The 24,468-nt window shown below is 40.4% G+C and overlaps 1 protein-coding gene across 28 annotated transcripts in view; it reads right to left on the minus strand.

Moving 5' to 3' along the window:
* The window catches only part of KIF16B (kinesin family member 16B), a 295,534-nt gene that overhangs the window by 152,565 nt on the left and 118,501 nt on the right, over positions 1–24,468 (minus strand). For all 28 annotated transcript variants that reach the window (XM_008995790.4, XM_078371414.1, XM_003732816.5 and 25 more), the window contains 3 exons: positions 4,139–4,258; positions 2,625–2,676; positions 776–913 (listed from right to left, as the gene is read on the minus strand). In XM_008995790.4, the coding sequence (XP_008994038.1) occupies positions 776–913; positions 2,625–2,676; positions 4,139–4,258 (310 nt within the window). The remainder of the gene's footprint in view (positions 1–775; positions 914–2,624; positions 2,677–4,138; positions 4,259–24,468) is intronic.

The raw sequence follows: 24,468 nt of genomic DNA on the forward strand, positions 1-24,468 counted from the left end.
TCTACAACAGATCTGATCTGCTGTTTTCAAAACTGCCGAAGTCAAAAAAGTCCAGGAAAGACCAAGAAACTGTTCGAGACAGAGAGAACAGAGAGTGGTGGCAACCAGATGCCATACAGGAAATTGGACTCAATATGGGACCCACAAGGAACACTGTTGAGACAAATGACAAGACGAGATTCAGGTCTGAGGACCCGATGGCAGAAATGTCTCGGTGTTAGTGCCCTAACATAGATATCACTGTTTAAGGAAATACACAATGAAGTATTCAAGGATAGTAGGCACTATTTACTTTCCAACAATTTTGAAATTAAAAAGTTCTCGGTACTATTTTCGCAACTTTTCTATGACATTGAAGCTATTTCAAAATGAAAAAAGACATGATACCAAATCCTCTATGTATATTACAATTACAACTATCTATTAAGATGAATATAAATCACAGAAATGAAATGATTAAAAGACACCATTGTGTCAAGGTTTTGCATTTGAGGGTTATTATTCAACTTAAAATATTCCTTTCATGTCTTAGTTCCATAACAACAACTTTTAAGATAATTCTATATATGTTTACACTTAACTAAACAAGGCCATGGGTATTATAAAGAAGCCCTCCAGCCAAACAGAAGAGAAAAAGACTATTGAAGCAAACAGTCTCATCCTTTTTAAACCTATCAGTAATTAATTCTAAGATGCACATGTTCTCTCACTGCCCAGCCAACTTGTTTTCTCGCAACAATACATACAAAGGACTCGGAAAATTTAAACCAGATACCTTGATTTAGATGTGTGGCCTCCATGATCTGAACGCCATTCACAGAGCACTGGGACCCACTCAGGGGTATCAGAGTCACTGTCCCCCCAGTATTTTCAAAGATGCAATGCTCACTCTCCAAGTCAAGGCCATGAAGAACTAAAATGGAAAAACAAAGTAGAAAGAATTTTTCCCCCTTTTGTATCTACTGCAATGATTCCCAGCTATTTATCTATCAATTGATTTAGTTTCCTTTTGAATATCCTTCTTTTTCCACATAAATATCATGAAGTGAATATTTATGTTTAGTGAGAAAACTGAACTTCAGGAGCTCATGACATTCACTGATAGGACTGGAGGATCCTTAGAATGTTCCTCAAGGGGTCTGGACATCACGTGTAAGAAAATCAGTTCTGGGATGTTAACTCATTTCATCTTTGGGAAGAAAACAGTTGAGTAACTTGTTTTAACTGAATTCCATGGAACTGCCCTGTTGGATACTGAATAAGTTTCCCCCATCAGCCACCCAGAGGCCACAGAAAATGGAAGAAGCAAAAGTGCTCCATGGGTCAAGGACTTACTGAGACCTCTGCACTGACAGACACTGCACTCCAGGAGCAGAAACCCAAAATGAACTTGGCATGACATGAATCTTGAAAAGCCCAAGAGGTCTTCAGAAGCCATACTGAGATGCCTGTTGCCTGAGCCTGAGTCAATTCTGAGGCCTCTCAGAACATGCAGCTGCTAAAATATATCTATTCAAGTATAACACTCCTGGATTCTTGTTTGAAGAATGGTCAAACACATATAGGAACACCTGTCAAATAAACCTACGTGATTTTAGGCACAGTTCTTGGCCAGCGTCTTGGGAGTACAAGCCATCTAGTTTCCACTGTCTACATATTTGCCCTACTGATCTCCGATCACAGAAAACATGTGTTCTTACTGCTTATCATCATTTATAGCTATCCCAAAGATCAAACACATAATTTAACAATTAGAAGAAGAGGCCTGATGCATAGTTTTACTCAAAAACACTTGAATCTGGAACTTCTAGAAAATAGTTTTTATCTCTCCCAGTCTCACAGTAAATAGTAAATATTATGTTGGTGCAAAAGTAATTGTGGTTTTTGCCATTACTATTGCACCAACCTAATACATGTAGGAATATACTAGAATTGGCTTGATTAATGGCTTACACTTGATGAGAAAGCAGGTTCACTGCCAGCAATTCTAAAAGCAGCTGAGACAATATAATTCTTACCCCGCCAGTCCCCACCTTGCCACATACATATACACACCCCGCCCCCTCCACCACCACCAATTGCCTAAGTTATGCTCTTAAGGCTGGAAGGACCTCACCTATGTAGGCTAAGTCACTGATTATCTGTGTGTCTTGTGAAGACTTTTGGTAAACCCAAAAAGCCATGCCTCCACATGTGTGTATGCTGTGTTTTCTCCTACTTTCTGTTGTCTTCTTTCTGAAGATAAGTGTCTATAGCCTTCTCATTCAAAAGACCTATATCTTTTATCTGTGTCTATTGGTATATATTTCCATCAGTCATTGTTCCATTGTGAGACAATGTAGAGTAATTTAAGAACTGTGTTCCTCAAAGACCTAATAAGGTATGGAACGTATGTAGGGTGGAGGAAAGGGTTCATTGGCGCATTTTATTCACCAAATTAGTTGTTCCATATAATCCATTTGAGTTGTATTCTAATCACAGAAATATATATATACTGACCAACACTGTACTTGAAAAATAATTTAATTTTCTATAATTACTTCAATGTCAGTCATTCAAAAGGAGTCTACCTTGAATACAAACTTAAGAAGTCACTGGGAAGAGATCACTGATAATATGCTCACCAATATCTTGCTCCGTGGAAGCATCTTCTCTACCAACATATGTCTGACCTTCCTGGGAAGAAAAGCCAAGCAAAATGTATTAGCAACAAGAGGAGGAATAGCTTGTTTCTTCATTTTTCATTTAAACCCAAACAACATAGAGGCCGATGGGATGAACAATGTCCTGGCAGGCCACAGCTTCAGTGCAATGAAAGCGCCTGGGGCTCTGTGAAAACCGCCCGGGGTTGTCTGGAAAGGGTTACGTACGGCAATCACGAGGCCCTGCTTTGGCAGGGGTGACACTTCGCTCGTGACGGGAATGTCATTAATGTTCCTGATCCTTTCTGGGAAGGTTCTCCTCCAGTGGCCAAGAGTTTCTTTGTGTCTAAAGATACAGTTTATGGCCCAGCCGGGGTGGCTCATGCCTGTAATCCCAGCAATTTGGGAGGCCAAGGTGGGCAGATCACAAGGTCATGAGATTGAGACCATCCTGGCCAACATGGTAAAACCCTGTCTCTACTAAAAGTACAAAAATTAGCTGGCCATGGTGGCATGCATAGTCCCAGCTACTCAGGAGGCTGAGGCAGGAGAATCGCTTGAAACCGGGAAGCAGAGGTTGCAATGAGCCGAGATGGCACCACTGCACTCCAGCCTGGTGACAGAGTGAGACTCAATTAAAAAAAAAAATACAGTTTATGGAAGTCTCCAAAATATAAGTGCAGTAGTAGCATTCTTATTGTAAGTTATGGGTCAGAGAGAGGACACTAAAGTCAAGGTCACAGAGCCAACCATTAATATTTATGTGGAATTCTGTACTCCCAAGATGAACTGCCTGCTTGGAACCAAGCCCAATAATGAAGGTGAGAAGCACGATTTTATAATTACCACCAGGGACCAGAAAACTGCACACACAACAAAATCCCCCCGGTTCTAGCTGTTTACAACTTTTCTCCTTCAGTCTGTGTGCCTTTTTGTTCCTTACCTCCGTCTTACTAATCCTACAGAAGAGAAAGCAAATGAGTGGCTCATCATTTAACTTTAGATAACAAGGTAACTTTAAATACCAAAGAATCCTAATGAGCTACTGAAAATCCCCAAATGGCTCAAGGATTTGTGGTATATTCTTTTTTTTTTTTTTCTGAGACAGAGTCTTGCTCTATCACCCAGGCTGGAGTGCAATGGCACTCAGCTCACTGCAACCTCCACCTCCCGGGTTCAAGCAATTCTCCTGCCTCAGCCTCCCATGTAGCTGTAATTACAGGTGCGTGCCACCACACCAGGCTAATTTGTGTATTTTTAGTAGAGACAGGGTTTCACCATGCTGGCCAGGCTGGTCGTGAACTCCTGACCTCAGGATCCATCCATCTTGGCCTCCCAAAGTGTTGGGATTTCAGGCATGAGCCACCGTGCCTGGCCTGTTGTGTATTCTTTAATTTAGTTGTGTTCATGGTCATAGAATATTATAATAAACCTAGTTAGTGTCTAATAGAAAAACTGAAAACAAAATTAGAATGTTCCACTTAATCGGTTTCTACCTTTAAGTGATATAGGATGATTCCAGTGCTCAAAAGGTCATCATCGATGCCAATCAAATGAGGCAGTTCCGAATCCAAAACAACTCCTATGCCTTCTTTCCTGAGAGCTAGGGTTTGTTCCTGAAATTAAGGGGATAAGAAAAAGAAAAGGTTACTTTGGGAAATGAGAACTTCATATTAGGTGTTCTTTAGACTGTCAGAATGGGCAATATTTTATTTCCATCTAAAGAACTGCAAGAAAAATGGACCTTAAACTTCATGTTGAAATCCTGGCAGGTAGTAAGCAAAGTGAACTTGGAACATATAAAAAGCTCAATATAAAATGAATTAAACTCATTACCTGATATATAACCTCTTCAAAGCCAATCTTCCTGCAGAAATGTTCTAGGAACATCCAAACTACAAAGTAATCTTTCTCCCTCTTCAGAGCTTTTATGCCATTTAATATCAAGATGTCACCTTAGTTGATGGCTTTTCTCTCCACTCACATGGTTGAACTGTGTATGGTCCTGAAAAGAAGGCTTCCTGTGCATTAGCTACCCTGCACCAGAGGAACCTGGCCCTCTGCCTCCTGTGACATCAACCTCTCCTATCCACTGGATCATTCCCTGCTATATATTAATACACATCTGCTAGTGACCTCCCATTCCCAACCCCCACCTCGTCTTTTGGTCTTGCATCTCCTAGCTACCACCAATTTCTCTGTGCCCTTTAGAGAAAACTATCTTTGAAAAGTTCCCTATAGCTACAGTTTTCCAATTCCTTCCCTCTCACTCTTTCTTCAACTCGCTCTATGAAGAATATTGTCTTTGGGACTCTTCTTTACTAACGACGACTTTCCTGATGGTCTCCTTCTGCCTCTTGTCTTTACCTGCCGTCTATATGCCAATGACTCTCAAATTTCATCTCCAGGGCAGATGTCTCTCTTAAGTCCCTACCTGCCATCTATATGCCGATGACTCTCAACTTTCATCTCCAGGGCAGATGTCTCTCTTAAGTCCCTACCTGCCATCTATATGCCGATGACTCTCAAATTTCATCTCCAGGACAGATGTCTCCCTTAAGTCTCTACCTGCCATCTATATGCCGATGACTCTCAAATTTAATCTCCAGGGCAGACATCTCCTTTAAGTCCCATATTGACATAGATACCATATATATGAGTCTACTGTGTGTGCATGTGTGTGTGTGTATACACACACACACACAAGCACACACATATACTAACCCAACTCAGTTTATCTATGGAGATGCCAAACAGGCAGCACAAATTTAATACATTAAAAACAAAACAAAACAAAACAAAAACCTTTGATTCTCTCTGCTGCCCAAACCTGCAGACTATCCTATCTCAGTAAGTGCCAACCTTTCCTGTTTGGCCTAAATAACCATGCTTATACATTGCTCCTTTATTTCTCTAAACTCTATATATGTAGTGTTAACTCTACTTTCAAAATATGTCCAGAATCTGGTAACAACAAACTACCTGCAGCACTGGCCTCTGGCCCAAACCATCACTGTCTTTCACCCAGGTTACTGCGATAATCCAGGCCACCACTCATGTCTCCCATAATATATGCTCAACTCAGCAGCCAGAGAGCTGTTAGGACATGTCACTCCTCTACTCAGGTCCTTCAATTAGACTCCCATTTCAGTGAGACAAAAGCCAAAGTCTTGATGATGTTCTACAAATTCTACCTGATCTCACCCCATATTCTACCTGTCATCTCCTGCCGCTCTCCCCCCGGCTCACACCTCTCCAGGGTTATAGGTACCTTGCTGTTCTTCAAACTTGCCAGCCTGCCCCATCTCATGGAGGCACTGACTGCGGTTCCCTCCGCTTTTGTGGTTGCTGTTTCCTCTGACACTGCAATTCCTTCTCTTCCCCTACAGCAGGGTTTCTGGACTGCGGTACAGTTGTCATTTCAGACTAGATAATTCTTCATTCTTACACACAGTAGGATAATTTGTAGCACCCCTGCCTCTACCCAGTAGTTGCTAGCAACACACCCGAGGTTCTGACAACCAAAAATGTCTCCAGACATTTGAGAAGTATTGCCCTAGTTACATACATAACATAGCCCCTTCCTTCCTTCAAGTCTCTGCTCAAAAGCCACCTTCCCCATCATCCCATATAAAATAGCAACCACTAATACACACCCGTGCGCACACACACATACACTTTATTACCAGTTGTCTGGATAGAATGTAACCCAGCACCTAATTTCATGTCTGACACATCAATTAATATTTGCCAGAGGAATGAATGAATGAGTGGATGCACAGACTTCAGTAGAATGCAGGAGGAAAGGTCAGAGGCAATCCATGGGGAAGAGAATGGAAGTCCCATGTCTTAACATCAGGCCCGTCTGAACCCATACTAAAGACCTCTAAAGTCAAGCTTCTGGGGAAGTCTGAGGTGGAAAGCAGACAAAGTCCAGAAGGTTGAAGGTAAAAATTGCAGTCTTGAGGTTGGGTTGAAGGATCAGGCCAAATCATGTTCAATAGCATGACATTGTGCTCCATGACTGTATGAGCAACAGAAAAGCCAGTTCCAACCACTAACTGGGGAGTCCTTTGCAGATATTTAAGTTTCAAATGCACACTGAAGACCTGAAGCCATGCAAGAAGGCAGTGAAATGAAATAGGAAAAAAAAAAAAAAAAAAAGATGGCTTTAAAAAAAAAACATAAAAATCACAACATGCAGGAAAGCAATTTAATTTAACAACCATTAAATAGATACGCAGAGAAAATGACCAATGCATAACTTAGATTCAAGAAAAGGAAATGAAGCGTGTCATTGTTCTTCAATTACTCCTCTTATCTGCCAAGCTCCCATTCCACGGCTCAGAACCTCAGGCTCTGAGGTTGGAGACTTCAGTAACATTGATTTACTACACCAAGGAACATGCAAAGGAACTGAGGACTCTCCATAGCCAACGCCTACTCCTGCCTCTCAGACATTAGCAGAATTCATGCTTTTCCTCCTGACCATGAAATTCAAGCAGAAATGGGAAGTGACTTTTTTAAAGACATACATTACAGGGGAGAATTTAATCACACAGCTCTATTTCATAAAACGATGTCCTCATGGGAAGGTTTGGTAGCTCTGAACTGTGACCAAACTGCATACACACTCAGTAGCCCCACGGCAATGAATTATTACAGGCCTCTAGGTCCACATTTAAAGGAAAGCGACCGTTCGTAAGTCCAGAGGCATGCATATTTTCTTTCTGCACAGAAGTGGGCAATAATCCCCCACCCCCAAACACACAGTATTTTAAACTTTGATAGCTCCCACTCAAACTACAGCAACTGCTTTGGACTACATTCCAGTTTAGCTTAATATTCTTTCTTTTTTTAACCATTGAGAAACACTTTTGTTTTCCTTGAAATAAGACTTTGAAAAGCATTGGAAATTCCTAGTTTCAGAGCCATTAGGTCAAAAGCCTGACTTGTTCCCACCCATCCCTACCATGTACACACACACACACACACACACACACACACACACTCACATATACTTCCATACATATAATGGGTAAAATCTGAATTAAGAGAAAGTTTTCCAGGATTGCAAGTGGGGAAGAATGAATTTATGGTTAATGCTGCCCTAAAGCTCTATGACATTCAGGCTGCATTCAACTACATGATATTATAAAACTGTCACCTCATAAAACTGGAAACGAGGGTTTAAATCTTGCTCAAGTGAAAAAGTAATTTCAGACAAAAATATCTATCATGTATAAAATCCTTATTGAGTGGCACCTACTGTTATACATAATTTATGAAACACCTCTTGGATAAGATGGAATACTTACCATAGTAGAGGGGGGCATGCCTCCCCCAACTCCAAACACAGGGTCCCAAAGAAAGCAAAGTAAAATATGTATGCTTTCATATATTTTACATTGAAACAAAGGTCTCAGCAACCAGGCTTATTTGGATTTTTGAAAAACCATATACACTGACTAAAAGTGTCAAAACATAGCATCAGTTTATTTTAAGCATCATGTTCATAACATTTACAAATAATATGCTCCATATGTTTTTCTTTAACTTCCAGGCACCTATTCAGGTGAAATCCCTCTGAATTTAAAACACATGCCCTCTGCTGGGACTGTCACAGAATCACTTCTTCCCCTTCCGGTGGCTCTGGTGATTGCATACAGGGCTGCCCAGATCCCAGGGGAGAAGATCACAGGAGAACTTGGCTCAATGCGCAATGCATTTGTAACCACCATCATGGTTTATGAGAGTAAGCAGGGATTCTAGCTCTTTTAATCACCACCACATTCTTACTGCCCAGCACATGCCTTACAAAACTCAACAACTTTCTTGAATAAATAAGTAAAAACAATACAAAAACACCAACAACAAAAGTCTAATTTTTTTCCCTCTTAGAAAGCCTCCCTGGGATCTAGATCATACTGGGGAAAAACTGGGAAAAGTTTGACAGTGTGTCTGTCCCACGTAAATTAAGATGTCTTTAGGAATAAGAATTGTGTCTTCACACTGAGTACGTTAGGTGAATATAGCTGTGTCAGGCACACAGTAGTCACTCACTAAGTGCTGATTATTTGGTACTATAGGGAGTGATTTCTAAGTGGCACTTTTTTCCTGAACAGATAAGAATGAAATGTCGGAATCTTTTTGTGAAAATTTATGCTACAGAGAATTATATATTTCATGAGCAGGTAGAATTTTGTGGAGTTGACTCACATCATAAAGTGTACATAATTTCTGCAACCCTGACTACAGACACCGCAGATGTCTGGGGCTAGGGGTGGAGGACAATCAGGACTTGAGCACACACCCAGCGTGGGTGTGAGGAGCGGGGAGAAAGTCAGCCAGCCAGAAAGTTGTCAATAAAAAATAAAATTATCGTCTAGCAAAACTACTTTTTAATTTTAAAAAGTTGTACGTGATTTTAAATTTAACAGAAAAGAAAAGAAATTATTTGTTGAATTTCAGCCATGTTTCTTTATTATTAACGTAAGAGGTCTTCCTAAAATATCCTTGAAGTCAGGAAAAGGGGTTATGACACACATTCACAGTGCATATACTTTTTTCATACAAGTTAGTTTTAAGCACGATCTCCTGAGTGTGTACCAGTTTGAGGGCATTGCCTCTTCCCTTTACATCTGAATGACATCGTAGCTGTGTCGATTTGGGGCCACATGCTGCATGCTGGGCTGTGCAGTACTTACTTTCCCCATAAGGTCCAAGACATGGCTCCACTCTTCAAAAACTGAATGCTACTCCAAGAAAATGAAGCTAGTCTCACTAGCTTCATTTTAGTCCACAGCAGATAATCTGATTTTATGTCTGGATGTTTAAAGTGTTTCCTCTTTCTCCTTGAAATTCAATGGTTTAATTAGGATAGCTCTCAGTGTTGAACATTCTCTACTCTGTATTTTCCTGGAACACAATACGTCCTTCTGAACTGCAGTCTCCGTTCTTTTGTGAACGTAATTTTTATTTCACAAAAGTTGCCTTGTTTTATTTTCCATTTTCGATTTCATCTGTTGATAGTCTACTTCAAGAACACCAATCGTCCTTATACTACACTGGTCTTTGTCTTCTATTTTGTTCAGTTTCCGATTGCTTTAGTATCTTGATCATTCCATTTGTGTTCACTGGGCCTATCAAGCCTTTATTCTCCTAGTAATTTGATTTTCAGTGGGGTATATTCTATTCCTTGATATTTTCTAATATTATGTATTAGTCCTGCAATGATGTTGTTTTGAGCTTTCTTTATTCTACAATCTCTCTTTCTTCATCTCACTTTGTTTTTTTTTTTTTTGTTCTTTTTTGAGATGGAGTCTCACTCTCTCACCCAAACTGGAGTGCAGTAGCACAATCTCGGCTCACTGTGACCTCTGCCTCTCGGGTTCAAGCGATTCTCCTGCCTCAGCCTCCCAAGTAGCTGGGACTATAGGCACCCACCACCATGCCTGGCTAACTTTTATATTTTTACATTGATGATTCCATCACAGATTTCAAAGAAATGAAGAAATAATAAAAAGCATAACAAACAAACAAGGCTGCAGCAGCAATACTATTGTGAAATCACTAACAGGAAGCATGTGAGAAAAGATCTTGAGTGGCTACTGGGGAAAAGGGAATACAGTGAAGGGGATATTCCTAAACCTGCACCCGAGAAGCTAAATCAGTGATGATTCCAAAATACCCACCTCTGTACCCTCAAATCTGAGGAGGAACAGACAGGATTTCACCATATTGGCCAGGCTGGTCTCGAACTCCTGACCCTGTGATCCACCCGCCTCAGCCTTCTAAACTGTTGGGATTCCAGGCATGAGGCACCGCACCCGGCCCTCACTTGCTTTTTATTACCATCTCACTTTGTTTATTGAATTGATGTTTCTCACTCGTTCCACAGAATGAAACAATTGTAAGGAATTCCCTTCTATCCCGTGAAGTGTGCTTTCATCTATATTGGGATCTTTTGTCTTTTGCATGTTTATATTCCTCTTCTTTCCTGTTCTCTACCTGCCCATCTGCCTGTTTATCCATCCACGCACAGCTACAGTTATGTTTATATAATTGTTCTACTTTTTTTCATCTTGTATATGCTTAGGTATATCTGTCCCAAAATTCCATGTCCTCTAACACAGGATGGGCAACTCCTTGATGCCTGCCCAGTCGTATCTATGATGTTTCTAGTTAGAAGACTGAGTGGTCTGCAGTCTATCCACTTTTCTCTAGCCAGATGGAATGACAGAGGGCCAGGAGATCCCAACTGAGGCACTACACCGGCTTTGTCTGAGTCCTAGCCCTCTCTTCCTAGGCTCCCTCCTGATTGGGAAGGGGTTCTCTTCCCATGGGGATGGAAGGGGCAGAATGCCCTCGAGCTTCTTATTTCCCTAAGCCTTCACTTACAAGAGTCAGCTCAGCACTCACTTCATCTCAGTTGACCACTGGCCATCGCTATTACTCCTCAGTAACAATAGGAAAATCAATTCTGTTCCTCCTCAGATTTGAGGGTAAAGGCAGGTATTTTGGAATCATCACTGATTGAGCTTCTCAGGTGCAGGTTTAGGAATACTCCTTCACAATATTCCCTTTTCCCCAGCGGCCATCATGATCTTGGTGATTTCACAATAGTATTGCTGCTGCAGCCTTGCTTGTTCCTTATGCTTTTTATTATTCCTTCATTTTCTTGGAAATCTGTGATGGAATCATCAACTGCTTCTTTAACATTGAAGCCAAGAATCGAATTAACAGACTATGAAAAACAAGAACGAAAACAAGTGGTACTCCAGGTTTGAGGGGATTTATTGAGCAAAGATACAAAGGCTAAAAACATGGCCACAGAGTCGTCCCTCGATACCCATGGGGGATTGGTTCCTGGACTCCTTGGTATCAAACCCAAGGACGCTCAAGTCCCTTACGTAAAATGGTATAGTACTTGCACATAACCTATGCATATCCTTCTATATGCTTTAAATAATCTCTAGATTACGTATCACACCAAATACAATGTATATATGGTGTAAATAGTTTCTATATTGTACTGTTTAGGGAGTAATAACAAGAAAAAGTCTGTACATGTTTAGTACAGACAGAACCATCGTAGGTCTAACTACATAATAACGTATCAGCCATAATGTAGAATTTTCTCCGTTTTATTCCTAATATTTTCAATCTGTGATTGGTAAAATCCATGATGCAGAGCCTGCACATATGCAGGACTGATTGTATTCACAAGGAACCATGGGACATCCAGTTTAGCTAGTAAACCTGGAAAAATGGTCTGGAAAGCCAGGCAGATTCAGAGACTGGGAATGCACTGAGAATTTTTAAAATAGGAATTGGTTGATACTTTGTTAGATGAATCTGGCAAGGATGTGTAGCATGAATAAGAACAGAGTGAAAAGGGGAATGGGATTAGAACGGAAGTGACACCTTGAGAGTCACTAGAGAGGTATGTGGACACTATGTGACTAACAGTCTCGGCTGATGGACCTAAAGTAAAGACATTCTCCTCAATTGTTTTACACCTCTTGATAAGAAATATGGAAACTGGAGAACTACCAGAAAATCTGATAAATGCCACAAGATTTTTGTTGGTAGGAAAAAAATATCCTTGTTTCCTTGTAATACTTCCCAGAGAACTCGGTAAGGAGATATCATTTATGTGTTAAAAATCACTCATGAATTTGACTAGCAAGTGGTGTCTAGTAACTTACATGTTTGTAATGATGTACTAATACTAAAAGTCACTATCGGCTGGGCCTGGTGGCTCAGGCTTGGAATCGCAGTACTTTGGGAGGCTGAGATGGGCGGATCACTTGAGGTAAGGATTTCAAGACTAGCCTGGCCAACATGGTGAAACCCCATCACTACTAAAAATACAAAAAAATTAGTCAGGTATGGTGGTGCACACCTGTAGTCCCTGCTATTTGAGAGGCTGAGGCAGGAGAATCACTTGAACTTGGGAGGCGGAGGTTGCAGTGAGCCAAGATTGTGCCATTGCACTCACGCCTGCGTGACACAGCAAGAGTGCACCTCAAAAAAAAAAAAAGATTATCAACATAAACCAATTAGCTCTGAAACCCTGACAATAAGAGTAAGCGACAAGCTGGCCTTCACCCAGAAGCTACTGTTTCTCATGCAGTAGGCCCCTCTGTATCCCAAGTTTTGCTTTCCCTAGTTTCAGTTACCCAATGTCAACTGGGGTCTGAAAATAGGTGAGTACAGTGGAGCAAGATATTTCAAGAGAGAGATTAATACAACTTTCATTATAGTATAATGTTATCGTTGCTCTATTTTATTATTGGTTATTGTTGTTCATCTCTTACTGTGTCTAATTTATAAATTAAACTTTAGCATAGGTATATACATATAGGGAAAAACAATGTCTAGAGGGTTCATATTGTTTGCCATTTCAGGCAACCACTGGAGGGTTTGAAGCATATCCTCCACAGACAAGCGGGGCCTACTATACACTCCTTTCCACATAGAAAGAATCATGTCCATCTAACAAAAAAGAAAGAGCCACCAAAATTACTAGAAATTCAATGAAGCTCTGTCAATGGCCTCAACCACCATCCTGCCTTTCTCCTTGTGTGTCCACACAACCTAAGCAAGCCGTGATGAAAAGAGGTTAAGAATCTCCTTCATCCTCCTCCAGAAAGTGACTTTTTCACTTTTGCTACGTTCCCAGAGAGTGACGACGTGAATTAAAAACAATATTTATAGGCTAGTAACATGTTCTGTGTCCCTGCAAAGCCGACTGATTAACATGCAATCCTTCAGGTAAGGGCTCTATTAATTATGTTCTATGAATCACAATCAGATTTAAAAACAAACAAAAATAAAACAAAACAAAAAAGAGAAGGGAAAGAGCAGTCTGTGAACATTAACGAATGGAAATCCACTGGGGATCAGCCTCTATCAGAACCAAGCTCCAGGAAGGAGGAGGTTCCGGTGGGAAGGCAGAGTTCACAGCCCACAGCTTGGGAAAAAGGAAGAATCGAGTGGGTCAGCCTAGGAGTCGCCTTGGACTCCTCTCTTTGCCTCAGACTTCACGGAGCTCTATCTGCATGATATGGTCTGGATGAATCATCCACAACTTTCCATCTCCGCTGCTACTGCCCTGGTCCCAGTAACCTCCACAGCCTGCCTGGAGTCTCTGATATCCCCCAACTGGTCTTTTTGCTTCTCTTGCCACCCTACCACCTACGCTCCATATGGCAGCCAGTACTTTGGGAGTACTGAAATTGTGTCTGTTGATACATTTTCAAAGCATTAACAGATCAGGCATAAAATGCTACAATGGTTTCCCATGCATTTGGAATAAAATGGTCCCCATATCTCACTTAACCTTGCCCTTACCCACCTCTCCAACCTCAACCCCCTCCACTTTCTACCTGTCAGTCACAATGGCCTCCTCATTCCCACTGTAGGGCTTCTCCATGTGCTGTTTAGTCTGCATGGGAAATTCTCCCCTAAATCCCCATGGTGTGCCCTTTCTTGTCAGTCTGTTCTATTTAAGTCCAGAGACAAGAGTGAGTGAGACTGTATTAGTCGATTTTCGCACTGCTGATAAAGACATGGCCAAGACTGGGGAGAAAAAGGTTTGAGTGGACTTACAGTTCCATGTGGCTCCAGAGACCTTACAATCATGGAGGAAGGCAAAGTGGAGCAAGTCATGTCTTACGTGGATGGCAGCAGGCAAAGAAAGAGCCTGGGAGGGAAGCTCCCTCTTACAATACCATCAGATCTCATGAGACTTATTCACTATCATGCAAACAACACAGAAGAGAGCTGCCCCCATGATTTAATTACCTCCCACCAGGTCCCTCCCACAACATGTGGGAACTCAAGATGAGATTTGGGTGGGGATACAGCCAAACCATATCAGAGATGAACAAGGTCCCTGCTCAGACAAAGATTATTTCCTAGGCAAGAAACTCCACCCCTACTCCCAGACACACTCTATCACTCAAAGTGATCAAAATTGTTTATTGTCTTTATAGCACTCAAAGTGATCAAAATTTCTCATACATCAGTTTTCTGTCTGCCCCTGCAGAAAGCAAAGAATAGGTCCAAGCCAAGAAGTCAAGTCCAGAGAAAGAGAGGTCAGGATGGGGTCAGTGAGAACCGAACTTTTAAAAACATTACTCAAGGCCAAGACTGCCTCCTATCAGCCCCGTTTTTAATGCTCCTTGCCAGGCAAAAGCAGCCCTTGAAACTCAAGACAATAGTTACTATGGCCAGAATAAACCCAAAGTGAATAAGGGAATTTTGTTAAAATGTAAACATTTAATTCTAATAAACTATCATCATAAATAATTTAGTAACTGTCCCAAAATTCTGTATCTAGCACCACATCAGATAGGCACCTATTATGTCACTAAAAATGAACTGAAAATATAAAAGCCTTGCTTTTTCCATGACTTTAAAACAATCCATATTACAATACCTATGGTTAAAACACACACACACACACACACACACACACACTTTAGAACTAATGTGGAAGAGTCACAGGACTCACCAGGGCAGCATTAGAAAGAGAAGGGTCTGGCTACCACCACACCATCGCACCAACAAATCTAAATATCCTGGCATTACTGGCAGTCAACTCCTAAACAGTAAATATAATTAATACTCCCCTTTTAATAAACAGAAACTCTTGGGGCAGTTCAATTTCCACTACACTTCTCACTGCAGAAACACCGTTCTTTATTTAAATGCCAAACAGCTAGGTGTTGGCACACAGTTCAGAGAAGATGCTATGTAGATCTTTCTGATGAAACAGTCCTCTCCGCTGGCTGAGCAAATCATCCAGATGTCAGTATTTAGATTATGCAAAATGCATAATACCTATTAAAGAAATTATGTGGGAAAATATGCAAGAATAAATTTCCTCACATTAATATTTAACTAGACTTTTTAAGTAGAGCAGCGTCTTGTGATCACAAGTACTTTAGTATATCTGACCTAAATGGAAGCCCAAAATATTCAGGATGGTTCATCAGAAGATTCTACAGGGGCATTTTCTACATAATGTAAACACTAACACAAGGTAAAACAGCTAAGGGAAAAGATTACTTTAAGTGGGATGCTGTAGCCCAGAAAGCATCGATCTGACATTGGCCTTATCCTCTGGACTTGTAAAGCTGGCCTGTTCTTGTTTCTCACCCACAGAAATACATCATGCTCATCTGCACCTCCCAGCCTTTGCTCTAGTAACAATGTTCTCTTAGGACAACCCTCCGATTTCCAGTTAAAAATGTTTCCCCTTCCCTGGGAGTCATTTAAAGCCTTCCTCTGTGACCCCTTCCTCTGCAATGACCACAGTTATCAGGCCTAATCACATGGATCTCCGTCAAACACAGATCAGTAGCTTTACATTCACGCATTGCTTGCTTCTCCTGCTAGACCAAGTAGTTTTCAAAAAATATCAGGCTTCGGCCCACACCAGATCCTCTGAATGACCATCTCAGGAGCAGGGTCCAGGCATTTTTTTAAAAGCTCCCAGGAATTCTGCATCTACGGTTGAGCCATAATTTTCTGCATCCTCCAAATGGCACTTCTATCCTGCGGGTGCACTTTGAGAATGCTCAAAAGGGCAAGTACTGTTTACAATAGCAAAGACCTGGAATCAACCCAAATGCCCATTGATGATAGACTGGACTGGGAAAATGTGGCACATATACACCATGGAATATTATGCAGCAATCAGAAATGATGAGTTTGTGTCGTTTGTAGGGACATGGATGAATCTGGAGAACATCATTCTCAGCAAACTGACACAAGAACAGAAAATGAAACATCGCATATTCTCACTCATAGGCGGGTGATGAAAAATGAGAACACATGGACACAGGGAGGCGAGTACTAAACACTGGGGTCTATTGGGGGGAAAAGGGGAGGGCCAGCCGGGGTGGGGGAGCTGGGGAGGGATAGCCTGGGGAGAAATGCCAAATGTGGGTGAAGGGGAGAAAGGAAGCAAAACACACTGCCATGTGTGTACCTATGCAACTGTCTTGCATGTTCTGCACATGTACCCCAAAACCTACAATGCAATAAAAAATAAAAAAAAAAAAAAGGGCAAGTACTGCAACCTAACTCCTTCACTTGCCAGCTACCTTCCTGTGATTCATTCAACCAACACCTAATGACCATGTGCTACTTGTCAGGTGCTAGTCTCCATTAGGGATATATCAGTGAGTAAAGCAGGCACCCTCTCACATTTTATCAACATCTGTCTCTATCTTTAGATCTACACCTATATTACATTTAAAAATCTACAGATACACAGTCAGGCATCACTTAACAACAGAGATGCATTCTGAGAAATACGTCACTGGGTAGTTTCATCACTGTGCCAGCATCTAAAGTGAACTCAGACATATGGACATGTGGTTACCAGAAGCTTGAGTGGTTGTGGGGAGGGCTGGGGAAATGTTGGTCCAAGAACACATATTTACAGTGATACAGAAGGAACAAGTTCAAGAGATCTACTGTACAGCATGGTGACTATACTTAATGATGATATATCGTATTCTTGAAAAATGCTGAGAGCGGATGCTAGGTTTTCTCACTACAAAATGACAACCATGTTATATATAAATATATATAATATATATTTATAATGATAAATATATACAATTTTACATGTCAACTTAAAAAATAAATAAATTTCATAAATCACACCTTGAATAAAAATTCTATGAAGGAACTTGTAATGGTGCCTTAGCATAATTCTGTGATGTTAAATATATCTAGATTCCTAGCTTTTTTATTATACAGAAAACAAAATATTAAAGAAAAATCTTCCCGTTTATCTCTTTTGCAAGCTACTCTCTACCATGGAAGGAGAACCAACCACAGCAGCAAAAGGAGGTCTTCTCAAACAGGTGAGATGTTAGAGGTTAATCCCTAAGCTTGGTGTACAGCCTTCGTTTCTTAGCCAATTGAGGAGCCAGTATCATTATCAGAAGGGAATTTAGGAAAAAGCAAGAAGGTGATGAAGAATGAGAGGGAGGAAGAAAAGAAAGATACTTCCAGCTTCTCACAATTCCCTTCTGAAAGATGTACACTCCCCATGGCAAAGCACGGTGGTGAGGAGGTAAAGACTGTCCCCTAATGAGTAGGCTCCTTGTTTCTCCTAGGCTATGGGTTAAGTGACCCTAATCTGCAAATCCAAAATGCTACAAAATCCCAAATGTTTTGAATGCCAATATGATGTTTAAATGAAAAGCCCACTGGAGGATGTTGGATTTCAGATTTCCAGATTAGAGATGCTCAACCAGAAATAAAATCTGCTTTTTATGGAGCAGAGAGAACATAACCCCCTCCCACCTCTTATTAACCAAATATTCACTCCAATCACTAAAACTAAATTTGTCTAATAAATCAAACTGTTCAAACTACTGCTTACACCATGAGTAATGACAGCATATCAAAGAAAACACTGGTACAGAAGGGAGTTTCTTCCTGGGCTGTGCAGTAAACTTGGTGAAAAGGCAGGAAACCACAACCCAGCCACAGGACAGGTGACTGAATAAATTGTCCTCTATGAACCCAAATAGTTAATACTTTGTAAAACCATCTGCCAATCAAGACCTGTCTCATCCTGTCCCCTTGAGAGTGCCCACCTTTCAGATCATAACAGAACACTTTATATGTACACCAGCCCCCACCAAAGAACTGCTCCTCCTCTAATCGATTTGGCCTGAATACAAATGCATATCTTGGTTGTATAAATACTATTATGAGAACAATATTTTATACAAGCATTCCTGTAAGTGATACCCTGCACTCTGACATTACTAATATATCTTTAGCAAGATAAATTCCTCAGTAAATCAAAAGGGCTCATTCGCTCAGAGCATGCGGGAGAGGACTGTTCCAAAGCGCAAACGTAATTTTGAATGTTGACTACACCTAGTCCCAATCGTTCATTAAGATAAGGAATATAATCCATTTTGAAAAAAGAAATTACATTAGAAAGCTTTTTAAAAGTAAAGCACATGTGGCTAACATTACAGAACTTCTCAAGGAAGTGTGAAGTTCAAGATACAAAATAAATTGTGTTTGCTGATCTGGTCCATTAATAGTAAAGCAGTTAACCAAATATAAGGTACACAGGCTACACTTGCGAACCACACATCAACTGGTTTTGCTAATACGTGCAGTGCAAGCCACCTATCTAAATATCTAACTTCTCACAACCACAGTCAGGAGTCAAAAGGAAGCAAACTCTTTCCTAAGCCATTACAAACTTCCACCGTTAAATCTCATATTTTTCATGAGTTAAAAAACTACTTATATGGTGTAAACTGGATACAATCACTTTGGAAAACAGTTTGGCAGTGTCTTCTACAGTGAAAACACCTCTGCCATAGGGCCTGGGGTGGAACTGCTGGGTCATGTGATGCGTAAGACACAACCCCCTAGACCCTATGGTAGAAGTCAGCCAACTATGGCTGAAGGCCAAATATGGCTGTCTGCCTGTTTTTTTGTATGGCTGGAATGCTAACAGCAAGTTTTATATTTTAAGATGGTCAAAAAAAATCAAAAGAAGAGTATTATTTCATGATGTGCAAAGTGTATAAAATTCCAATTTCAGTGTTCATAAAGCTTTGTTGCAATACATGTTCCATGTTCATTCATTTACAAATTGCCTGCTGCTTTTTGCTATCAAAAGTGTAGCACTGTGGAGTAGTTGTGACACAGGTAGCACGGGCCAAGAAGAAGGAACCGTTCACTAGCTTGCCTTCCAGAGCAGCGGTTTGCTGACCTCCCCACTATGGATACATGTTCACTGAAAAACATGCTAAAAAATGCTCATGGTTTTACACAGTTACATAAAATTCCATTTTCTGTATACCGTAATGTATGTAACCTGTCCATTGTTCATGGGCACTTAAATCGCTTTCAGAACCTTTGCAATTATTAGTTATTGCCAACAGTGCTGAGATAGAAAATGCTGCACATACCTGGAACCTTTCAGTGCTAGTTGAGAGAAAGGACAGACATTCATGATCGATCCTCATTTACACATCAGAAACAACACAAATACCTTCCTTGAAGCTTCAGTTCTAAATAAACTAAGTTATCTACTGAACCCAACTGAGGGCAAAAGCCTCTTCTGTTTCCAGGGTCTCAGCATAGAGAGTGTTAATTATCACATGTGCACTTACTATGGATTGTGAAGGGAAAAAAGGAAATAGGAATACATGAGCAGACCAGGCATGGTGGTATGCACCTACAGTCCCAGCTACTCAGCAGGCTGTGGGAAGAAGATCATCAGCCCAGGAGTTCCAGGGTGCACTGAGCTGTGCTTGATTACACTACTGCACTCTAGCCTGAATGAGAGTGAGACTGTCTCTAAAAGAAAGAAAGAATATATGAGCACATATATTTGTTTTTATTGCCATTTTTTCCCAAAAAAATTCTATAATAAATGCACACATGACAACTAACATTCTGTAGACGTGGACCCTGGAAGGAGGAAGTTTTTGGCCTCAGAAATATATGTACATCTACATTTATTCATTCTTATTAATTTTTATACACATACACACACACATATATATTACTGCACTGTACTACACCATGACAGCAAAAAGCAGCAGGCAATTTTATATACGTGTGTGTGTCTGTGTATGTGTGTGTATGTGTGTGTATTTTTTAATCTAAACTCATTCTCACCAGGGACTTTATGAAACTAATTTTATTTTTAAGTGAGCAATTTGAATAACAAAAAAGAAGTCACAAAGAGCCGAGAATTCTAAGTGCTCTCAAATGTCATAACCAGGAGCAGCCTTGACCTTTTTCTGAAAATGTGGACTTACATGTCCGAATCAGGTTTTTGTCCAGGTCAGCACTTTTATCAGGGAAAGGCAGGTCAGGGCCTTTTTCACAGAACCAATGGGGTGCTTACACGGTGACACGAAGTCCAGTGCTGTGTGGCTCAGGAGGGTCTGCAAAGTGCTTGCTGCCATTCCAGAATAAGCACCAAAATCAAATGCAGCCACTGAGAAGCTTAAGCGCAATTTGGCAGAGTAATTTTATAAATATTGCATCTAATAAAATACTGGGGCTTCTATTTTTTTCAGCTTTTTTCCTCCTGTATCTCTCTTTTTTTTTTACTTTATTATTTTAGTAGTTCCTTTTTATTGTGCTTTACAGAAAAGTCAGTGTGCAATGGATTAAAATGTGAAAAAATAAAACACTGCATTTGACCATAGACAGTATAGACAACCTTCTCTTGCTGTAGAATTGCCGGAATGGACAGCCTATGGCACTGCAGAACCCTGCTGTTGCTGCCTTGATTTCTCTAATGTCCCGTAAAGAGCAAAAGAGGCAGAAAAGAGGTTGTCACCTTTAATAAAAACAAAATTTACCCTTGTGCATCACTTAAACCATGAGAAAACAATCAAGAAAGCTAAAAGTCCACTCGAATGCTAAAAGGTGAATTTGAAAGTTTAGAAGAAACTCATAAAGGCAATTCTATTGTGATGTTAATGAGAACAATGTCAAGCATTAGCTTATTCCAACTGTGGTAGCCCCGTGGTTATTATGAAAACACCGGATGGGGGTTAGTTTTTACTTTCATTAATCTAATGAACCGGCTGTCTGGCTTCAGCAGACATTTTTAAATGTCACTGACTACCTTGAGGCTGCAGTTGAACTGGTGGCATGTTCCCCTGCACCATCTTGATTCCATTAACTGTTGCCTACGGTGACATTTTACATCTGCATCCTCATACGCCTTGATAATATAGTCAATTTGTGCTTTATTAACCCAATTAAAATACAAAATGGTAGGTAACGGAAATCAACAAAATCAAAACAATTCCTTAAAACAGACTATATCTTTAATTCAAAAACATGTATGTGAAACTACAGCTGCCAGACTTTGGTTCCCTACGAAGTCCATGGATTCTAATGTTAAATTCTAAACAGGGAAAATGCCGACCTACTTATAAAAAAATATACTGTTTAAATCCTAGATATTGTGTTAATGTAGGCTTAAACATCAGCAGGCATGCTAGGTTGAAGTGCGAATTTCTGATGACTTTGCAAGTAAACAGTAAATGTTCCTACATAAAACTTGCAGGCAAATTTGAAAAAAACACTCAGACTCAAAATAATCCACCCTGCACTAGAATAAATTCACCCATATTCACCACCTCTACTCCCACATCTTCAGAACTTGTCTTTTCTAACTTGTTCTTCCCAGTGCTGAGCACAAGGCAGACACTCAAATATATAATGAATGCTTCCTTGGAAACTAAGTGAGCATTTTGTGAATCCTTCGAATGACAGGCCATACTTGCAAACAGGAAACGAGAAAAGAGCTTAATCTATCTCTTTAGGGGCTTATCTGATTTACCTTAGATGTGGGCCATGCAGAACATCGTCATTTTAAGTTCTTCTTGTTCTAAAAAGATTTGCTTTGGCCTAAAAACTCTACCCTTAAATTAGTCAAAGAACTAGACAGTTGCCAGTAAGTAATAAATCAGACTCACTCTGATGTTACAAAAAAAAAGTTCCTTGTTTTGATCATTTTCTTGAAGTAAGATCACAGTCCTGCCACCTGCCTTCCGTTCTGCAGATCATGGGGAGTAGGGTGAAGGGATCCTAGAGGATGACCTGCAAGAGCACTAGAAAAAGAAAAGGTGTGACAGAAACCTATACCGGAAAGTCCAATAAAAAAGCCTTCTACAGCTGGGTGCAGTGGCTCACATCTGTAATCCCAACACTTTGGAGGCCTAAGGAGGATGGATCACTTGAGGCCAGGAGTTTGAGAGCAGCTTAAGCAATAAAGTGAAGTCTTGTCTCTACTAAAAAAAAAAATTAATTGAAAAGAAGTCCACACCAAGCTCTAATAAAAAGTCTGGCTTATGATGACAAGTCTGGCTTATGATGACAACTGCTAGAGCCGGAAGCAGCCATTGCCCCCTAATCTATTTCTGTTTCAGATAAAATGCAAACTAACACTCTGGAATTTAGAAATATTGGTTATATGGGCCATACCCTGAGAGAGATGTTTATCAATAAAACCATGGACAAGCCAGGTGGTGGTAGTCACCTGTTATCACAGATACTCAAGAGGCTGAGGTGAGATGATGACTTGGGCCCAGAAGTTCGAGTCCAGCCTGGGTAACGCAGCAAACATAACAAGACTCTGTCTCTTTAATAACAAACCATGGGCAGGGTAAAGTAGAACCAAAAACCAGCAAGCTTAGGCAGGAAGATTTCTATACGTGCTTCTTCCTATCCCCACTGCCAATTGTTAGCTGAAATTCTTTTCTGAAGTATCTTGGACTATGTCATCATCCCAACCCAACCATCCCCACTGATATTGCTCTTTCTCCACCAATTCTCACTGAGTCATCATCACAGCCATCTCCACAGGGTGAAGGAATAGGCCACTGCACACTGTGTTTTGGCATATGGTGGAGGTAACAGGAAGGAGCAGTAAGAAAGCTGTGCATGCAGTGTCCTACAAAGAAAAGAGTTTTTCATGCTGCGTTTATGCTAAGATAAAAAAAATGCAGATGCTTCCACGAATTATAAGTAAATCCTCCTAAAAATAATGCTGTAAGATACGATGGGAATAAGCCTTTCCTTATCGGAAAGATGAGCCAAACTAGACAAATGAAGAATCTGGCAAATTGAAGTCAACAGAGCCCAGTCCTTCAGCTCAGGATTCCACACAGATTTGTAACAGCAAGAAGGTAGGCAAAGAAAAGAGAACAAAGAAAATCCTCTTGGGCCTGGACAGGCCACTCATCAGCCAGTCAAAAGCAAAAGCAAACAACAGTCAAAACGATAACAAACCACAAGCAACAATAATAACACCAACAAAAACATCAACCAACATCAATGACAATGAACAGCAAGCAACAACCACTGGCAAACAACTGAAGCAAGCAACAATAGTTTACAACAACAGCCAACAGCAGCTGGAGCTCTCCTCGCAGAAACATTTTCCAAAGCAAAATAAAGGGAACAGTATATTCAAGAGAGCAGAAATGAAGTGTTTTGATCTGTTCTGCTTGGACTGAAACTAATCCAAGAAAACATGACCTCAAGAAAAGAAGAGAGGAATATGAGATGGGGGAGAAGAAAGGGAAAGAGGAAGGAAACAGTTGAGATGTGAATGGAAACTCAGATTCTGTATTAGAAGGAGAAAGCATACAATCTACACTTCAAATAATCAAATGGGTATAATCAGAAAGTAAACATGAGATGCAGTCATAGAATGAAAGTATAAGAATAAATAGATGAAAATAATGCCGGAGAAGATAACAGATATAGACAAAGAAAAAATGGAAATTGTCAATGAAATGTAATGGGAACTGCAGAGGAAAGGAAGAGAATAAATGAAGGACAAGGTGCACTTAAAGAGTCAATAGAAACAAGCTGAAAAGAGGCCAGCATCTGACCAAAAAAAGCGGTCTCTGAATAGGATGGCAAAAGGAGGAAGAACCCTGTTGAAAATTTTAAATTTTAAAAATAAAATTTAAAATTCTACAGCTATCAAAACAAAAAGAATGTTTACAAAAGAAAAACAAAATGTTATACCGATGAAAGAACTTCCCTTGGCAAGACGGAACTCCAGAATATAAGAAAGTGACTTCCTTTTTTTCTTTTTCTTATGCTTTAAGTTATGGAGTACATGATGTGCAGCTTTGTTACATAGGTATACATGTGCCATGGTGGCTTGCTGCATCCATCACCCTGTCATCTACGTTAGGAATTTCTCCTAGAAAGTGACTTTCACAGCGTTTAGAAGAAAAAAGACCAAGAGCAAAATAGTTCTTCACTCACATAG

Source organism: Callithrix jacchus, chromosome 5, assembly GCF_049354715.1.
Source record: "Callithrix jacchus isolate 240 chromosome 5, calJac240_pri, whole genome shotgun sequence".
Taxonomy (NCBI): Eukaryota; Metazoa; Chordata; class Mammalia; order Primates; family Cebidae; genus Callithrix; species Callithrix jacchus.